The sequence below is a fragment of the Empidonax traillii genome, unplaced genomic scaffold (assembly GCF_003031625.1).
Source record: "Empidonax traillii isolate 1590-97213 ecotype Southwest subspecies unplaced genomic scaffold, ASM303162v1 scaffold219:size747757, whole genome shotgun sequence".
Classification (NCBI taxonomy): domain Eukaryota; kingdom Metazoa; phylum Chordata; class Aves; order Passeriformes; family Tyrannidae; genus Empidonax; species Empidonax traillii.
In genome coordinates this window covers 108058-115454 of record NW_020955412.1, presented here as the reverse complement: position 1 = coordinate 115454, position 7397 = coordinate 108058, and the positions used below count along the sequence as shown (strand labels likewise).

At 43.2% G+C, this 7397-nt stretch overlaps 1 protein-coding gene across 4 annotated transcripts in view; it reads right to left on the bottom strand.

Annotated features, from left to right (window-relative positions):
- Positions 1 to 7021, bottom strand: part of LOC114059358 (phosphatidylinositol 3,4,5-trisphosphate 3-phosphatase TPTE2-like) — a 19706-nt gene extending 12685 nt beyond the window's left edge. The window contains exons 1-6 of one of the 4 annotated variants that reach the window (XM_027887695.1): positions 6922 to 7021; positions 6268 to 6357; positions 4165 to 4242; positions 1937 to 1984; positions 1059 to 1220; positions 529 to 648 (exon numbers count right to left, since the gene is read on the bottom strand). In XM_027887695.1, the coding sequence (XP_027743496.1) occupies positions 529 to 648; positions 1059 to 1220; positions 1937 to 1984; positions 4165 to 4242; positions 6268 to 6317 (458 nt within the window). In that variant the 5' untranslated portion in view covers positions 6318 to 6357; positions 6922 to 7021. The other 3 variants (XM_027887696.1, XM_027887693.1, XM_027887694.1) reach the window with 3 other exon arrangements.
- Between the last annotated feature and the right edge of the window lie 376 nt (positions 7022 to 7397).

The window sequence follows — 7397 nt, the reverse complement described above, 5'->3', positions numbered from 1 at the left end:
AGGACTTGAATTAGCTTATGCATATAAACAGCATGTTTTCTCTCCCTAGGGTATGGCTGAAAAATCCAACACATATTACCATCAGGATTTTCAGAAAGCAAAGTGAAGGAAATCAGACAGTTTGGGGCAACTCCTTCTATTTCAAGACTCATTAGATGGAAACCCTCCCTCAGTTGTCTGCTCCATTTCCACTATAATCCAACTTTTCTTTCTGGCCTTCAGACCCTCTCTATCAGGGCTGCTGAATACCTTTCCCAAAAATTACTCGAGTCAGAGCATTTTATGGCCTCACTACTCACTTTTAGTTACCCCAACTGACATGTTCATATCACCTCTGCCTACCAGACAGGGACAGCCTACAATATAACTGTAGACCAAAGTTACATGCGTCTATCCTCCATTAATACCATGTAACACTATCAGTCATATTTGTGATCTAGTATGCACATGTCTAGCTTAGAGGAGCCCAAGAAAATTCTTAGAAGACTATCAAAAGCTCACACTTACCAGCTGCCATACCATTCTCACCTTGGTATCTGATCTGCTGCAGCAAGGTCTGAGAAGGAGTACGTCATATTAATTAACAGAGTGCCCACCACTATGAATGCATCCAAAATATTCAGTTTGGACCGGAAATAGTTCCTGAAGCTGAAATCAAGGAGAGTTTTAGACAGGTGCCCAAAGACTAAAATATATCTTCAGGAAGAGAATCATTTATACAGAGCTACTACTGGAGAGAAGCTCTCCTGAACTAGTTCTTAGCACTAAGCACTGAAGTCTCACTAAAAGTAATCTTAAACCTGATTTACATACATAAGGTATGGCAAAGCTGATGTAGATTCCAATCACTTGCTTATATTGCTTATACCAAAAGCACTTACAGATTATTCTATAGAAGGGTAACAACCAACACAGACAGCCAAGAAAAGATGTGGCTATCATCTTTGACCAGAAAATTTGCCTACAAGGCATCCATGTTCATAGCCCTAGCTTGAACTTCTGCTTCTTTCCTAGCCTGAGGATTTGCCATTCTGACTTAATTTTTGCCCATGTCTTACCCTTCAACAAACACCCTCAGAAGAACATCGATGAGAAAGAAGAGTGCTATTGCCAGGGAAACACCTTCAAGAATCTCTCTAACACCCTTCTTTTTCTCACTGATAGCCAGATCCACAATCACGACTGTAATGTCCACAATGATAAGTACTACTCCAAATACTCTGCAAAGAGAAAAATACAAGTCAACTTGAGAGGTAGGAATGAATTGCTGACATTTATCAACTGAATAGCACAATCCCAGATTTGTCTTAAGCTGTTTCAGCAAGAGTTTGTCCTCTTACATAGACTGAGGCCCGCTTAATTAGCAGCTGAAGGATTCCAATTGCATTTTTAAGTGATCTGCACAGAAAGCATCATCCACGTGGAACCCTACATTTACCTCAGACATAGCTGTATTTATCACCTTATAATTCTTCAGCTACCTAGAAACAGGGCAAACCTGAATGCTTTAAGGCACGCAAATTTCAGTACTTTCATCTTACTCAAATTTCCTTCCCACTCATGACTTAATTCAGTCCCTTAAAAATACCTGCCTTTAACAGCTTACCTTGTTCCAGCACACAGACTGCATACAGCTGACCAACTGTTTGCTCAAAGGCTGCCAGCCTAGAATAAGCCATTACAGGCACTTTATCCCAGTCAATGGCATTTACAGGTCTGACTTTCAGCTCTCCTTGGAGATTGCAGTCATATCTGTTTAAGACTTATTTTTCAATCCCAGTACTTGTCTCATGTCACCCTTTCTGGGGGTGACAGGGCATTCAGTACTTTTCAGAAAAGCAGGCTAGAGTTACTGTTGTAACTCTCCAAGTTCTTACACCACAATCAAGGACTGTTTTTACCTTGCCCATATATCATTACAAGCATGAGTTTTTACCTGAATCCAAATGACATCACAAATGGGGAAATTTTTCTCCTAATTGCACTGCAAGACAAGAGAACTGACATCAGAACAAGTGACATTTTGCTACAGATATTAGCCACAAGAGCAGTTATACCCTTTTGTTCATGTTCTTTTGGTTTTAGTATTCTGTATAGTAGTGGTTTAAGAGAAGATTATTCTGTTGCATTCACGAAGTGTATACTTGACAACAATGCTTTGGCCACTTGTTAGAAAAAGTATTAATCAGTTTACGGACCCTAGGAGCACAGCAGTATGTACTTATCTGTAACATTATTCAGTGTCACAATTCCAGTGACACTAGAACTCTGGCTTAATAAGCTATAAAAAGTGGGCTTATATAATAACTATTGGTGAAGAGGAAGATTGGAAGCTAGACATCTCTTCAGGGATTTTGTTTGATATATTAGATCATTGTATCAGACCATTTTTTTCCCTAAGCCTGAAAAAAGCTGCATTGTTAATAGCTCCTGTGCTCTTGGAATAGAGGAAGGCAAATCCCACTTCTACCTTTAAAGGAAATATCAGTTTGGCTTTCAGGTTGAAAACCCAACTGCCTCTTAAGAAAGTTTCTGAAGCCAAATTCTTCCAGTTGTGAGAGTTATCTTCAACCACAGCTCCCATTTTCAGTTACAGTAGATTTTATTGCCTCTTTGGTTTGCTTTAAGCCCTCTGGTTGAGAGACAGGCCTTTATGTAACTCATTGGCAGGAAGTCTCTTTAGGTTGCACTGATAACTAAGGTAGAAGTTTTTGGTGTAGAACCTGGAAACCCTTGATTCTGAGAGTTCAAAAAACAGATTGCCAGTCTGCTAAGTAATCCCAAGATTATTTAACTACTGTAAGCATCAAGTCTTTTCTTAGACACTTAAAAGAAAACACCTTTTCCCAGCATATTATTAACAGTTGGACTTACCATAACTACTAGCATACTGACAAAAAGTACTGGTAGATTTCTTTTGCACTCTTACAAGAAGTTTTTGTCTGCTCAGTAACACATTGCACCCCAGTGATCCTGTCCAAGATACTTGTTTCCTCTAGGATAACTTAAGCATTGCATTTCACTTGGTACACCTCAATAACTCAGTTTAAGACACAGCTAGATACCTTTCAAGTTCTGAGGCAGAATCTTGCTGGGGTTACTGAATTCACCCACACTCTTCATTATTAGGTTCTTATTTTAAACCAAGGTACAAGTTCTAATCAGCAAACATCTATATCCTTAAGCAGGAAGGAAATACTTGGTTGTATATGTAAGAACTTCTGTTCTTACAGAAGTCAAGGATGTTATAACATGTCTTGTCCTGGAAGCAGCTTTGCATATAGAAGGTGTTCCTCACATTTATGAATGTCAAATATCTAAGGAAACACTGCCATAATTACACTGTTTGTTGGTCTATGTCTTTGTCCAGTCAACTCAGAATGCAATTGAAGTAGGTACACCAAGACTTCAGCTTCCACAGTCTGCGGACAAGTACCTCTACTAGGTACACTACAGGCTGAAATATATATACATACAACTCCAATTTGGCCTGCCAAAATATTAAAGCAGTTGAAGAAAACATGGCACATTTGCTTACATATTTAGCTTAAAGCTTTTGTGAAATACATTTGTAGATGTCAACTCCTGAAATCTAGAAAAACACATCACATAGGATAACTAAGATAATGGGCTTAGTCTTGCTGTTCTTGAGCTGCAGGAGCACAGAAACAAGTCCACTGACTTGTCACGGTATTGATTAATTTTGCTATAAGAGTCAGTAACATGGTGACATGAGCTAAACACTGTTAGAAAATAACTACTTCAAGAACAGAGTTACCTACTAGAAAGTTCAGGCAGTTTAGTCTTGATGAGGGCCATGAGGCTTATTGCTTACTCCAGATACTCATTCACCTCATTTTCTCACCAGCACTTATTCTTCTGTGCTCCCACAAACTCATTCCTCTGGGAAAATTTAATCAATTCAGTTTGGACTACCCATTCTCCATAATATATGAACTTGGGTTCTTGTGTTGGGCTTTTATCTCCACAGGCATAAAGAAGCTTCCTCAAATTACTTGTCTTAACTATGTGCTAGAGCAAATATCAATATCAAGCATTTTACTGGGCTTATCTTTACTTCAGCAAGCCATCTGCCTTCTTATTTTGGCTCTGCAGATTCCACTTTTGGGAGTAAGTAAGTAATTTAGTATATCATTAGCTTACTTGGAATAGCTGTTGGGTTCATTATCCTCATCACGACCATCATCAATCTTTACTGTGGGCTCTTCTGCTGTCGGAGAGCTGGTAAAGGAATAATACAAGCCACACAGTGATACAGATGTCAGCTCAATATATTGCTACTATTTGTTGTTCCAGAGAGAAGAATTAACTGTCACCCGGGCAGTGAGCAGCAGCCCCTGCCAGAAAATAGGCCTAGTACCGGGGGAAGAAAGATTTTCCCCGTGTTGACACAGTAGAATCCCTTGGCTTGTAGTGACCTATTTCCCATTAGCAATCCATCTCTCAAAAGTTTTCCCTCCCCCCAAAGAGACAGATGTGTTCAGCAGTAGGATAAAGGGCTTTAAAACAGGGCATTCAAGAATCCACTAAGGATTTAACAGTCCAGGCTCTAGAAGTGCCGGAAATGTACATATAAAAATGGCTTCAGTGAGCCCAAGTGACACTAATGCTATTACAGTAAACTTCTTGTTCAGTAAACTTCTTTCACCAGAAAAGCCATAGCACAGAAATGTTTTTGTACAGAGCAGGATGCCAGACCGGAAACTGGAAGACGAGAGTAGCAGCTGAGCTAGTGCTAAACCAGCATATTTTTGGGGTAGTGGCTGCTTGCCATAACTTCCTTAAAAGGGTCTCTTTAGATCAAAGTTTTGGTTTTTGAAGGCCACATGACAACTTCAGAGAAAAAGCCTAACATCCAAATCCAGAAGTTTTTATTTCAGCCTTTTCCACAGAAATACTGTGGTGCATAATAGGACAGCCACAGTGGCTCTGCCTCTGGCATCATTGCTTCTTGGGCAGGCACAGCTACACACACATATTCAATACTGATGTTTTCACACTGTTCTGAAGCAGCCTAGCATGTCTGAAGCATTAGTGTGGACTCAAGTATTCTTCATCCTCCACTGCCTCTGCAGCCTGGGCAGGAAGTTTAATGATGCTTCTCCTATAGTTTCAGCAGCCAGCACTGATGTTTTATCACCTGCACTCAATATTAGGCTCAACAGAGCAATGATTCTACCACAACAATTTCAGTATTTACACCTTATTTTTTTAGCTCCAGTATCTCCAGATGCCAGTGTGTTCATTTTCCTCCTACAGCCAAAGCAAAGCTCTAGTAATGTGTAGCTGTTCAAGTCTGCTTCCCAGCTATTCTTATGGAATATTCACTTAGGTATTTACACTTACTGAACAGCAGAAATGCTTCAATTATTAAAGCATGTTACTGCTGTTGCTACAGCAATTTTGCTGAAGGTCACTTGCTTATACTTGTGGACATATGAAATGCACTAAATGCCACCTTCTTATCCTCTACTGTGAATAAAATAAGCCACAATAAGAATGAGAAACAGAAGTGTTTTGAGTTAGGAAGACAATCTTTCACACAACAACAAAACAGAAGCCAAGTCCAAGTACAGTGTTTCCATTGTGCTCTCACACAAGAATTCAGTTCTAGATAATGCTTTCCTCAGAGGGAGGTTGTTTTGCTGATCATTCTATATCTACTTGTCCAAGCCAGAACAAGCTCTCTGCCACAAGCTACTGCAGTTAGCCTTTGACTACTGGGGTGGGAGAGAAGAAAAGGAGGACATAGTAGAAATTATTTCCTTCACACATATACTCTCTCTACAGAGTATAAGCTTTTCTGCCTGCTTACAGGTAAAGGCAATTCAGACTTGAGGCTTTAAAAGAGAACAGAGCATCTTGCTGTACAAGAAACTTTGACAATCTCTGGTTGGTATCTTGACAGTCTGGATGCTAAAAAAGAGCAGACTTTACTGCCATGAGCTTATTATACCAACGGTGGATATTCTGCACTCATTAGTCACTTATTAACTACTTACAAGAAATCAATCACAGCGTATTTCTCTCAAAGATATCCTTCCTCTCACACAACGGCATTGGCAAGTGGGGGGCTGGGGCATGTGAGAGATAAAAAAGCTATATGCTATATGAACTTCAAACACTGCATCATTATCCCCTTTGTTATATTTGAAGCACTAAGAAACTAGACACAGGGGACCACACATATTGAATATTGGCATATTCAATCCCAAACCCCACATTGGCACAGTTCATTCCACTCACCCGGATGCTTCTGTTGGCTGTGTCCCTTGTTCATACCTCACAGCTGTCATCTTGCCTGTTGTTGCCCTGCTGGTCTTAAAAGAAGCACACCTAGTTAGAGAGACGACTACAAGAAGCAGTGAGCACCAGCATCCTATAGGAGCCTCACACTTGCATAACCAGAAGTGAGGCTTCAGCCTAATTTTCAACTATTTCCTCCCTAAAGTTGACAAAGCTCAACCTTTTAACTATAATACTAATAAGAGTCAGTGCGCTCAGCACCGTGATGAAGGTTTTCTGACCATACCAAATACGCCACAACGATAACAGCATCTTCACCTCACGATTAAACACTTCCCCCCGCTGCAAGCTCTAAAACACAAAAAAGCCCCAGCAAGCACCTCTGGGACAGCTGCAGGCCCAGGCTGCTCCAGCAAGCGCAGGCTGAACCGGGGGAGCGGGTCCGGGAGCTCTCTCCCTTCTCACAGGGACCCCTCCGGAGCTCTGTCCCCCCACCGCCCCCGCCTCACCTCAGTGCGGCCGCCGGGCTCAAAGTCGAGCCCGGACACCCGCCCCCGGCGCCCCGCGCACTCAGCGGAAAGTTGCGTTAAGCTTCCTGAGGGCTGTCCCCCCGCCCTCCCGCCTCCCGGCCGGGCCGCCACCCCGCTCACCCGCCGAGCCGAGGCCGAGCCGCGGAGCACGAACACGCCGCGGGCTCCCCGGGCCGCGGGTGGGTGAATGTGCCGGCGGCGCCGCTCGGCTGCACCTGGGCCGGGCCGGGCCGGGCGGGCACACCTGCTGCCATGGCAACGGGCCCGCCGCCACCGCCACCGCCCCCGCGCATACACCCGGCGGACGTTCGCGGGCTCCAACACCAACTTAGGTGGGAGCACTTGGTCTGGTGGAGGGCAGGAAGGCTCTGCAGAGGGATCTGGACGGGGCAGATCGATGGGCCGAGGCCCAAGTTGCATGAGGTTCAGGAGGAACACTACAGGCTGGGGGAAGAGTGGCTGGAAAGCAGCCCGGCAGAAAAGGACCTGGTAGCTGCTGGTCAGCGGTGGCTGAATATGAGCCAGCAGTGTGCCCGTGTGTCCGAGGAGGCCTGTGACATTCTGGCCTGTATCAGCAATAGTGGTGATGTGGCCAGCAGG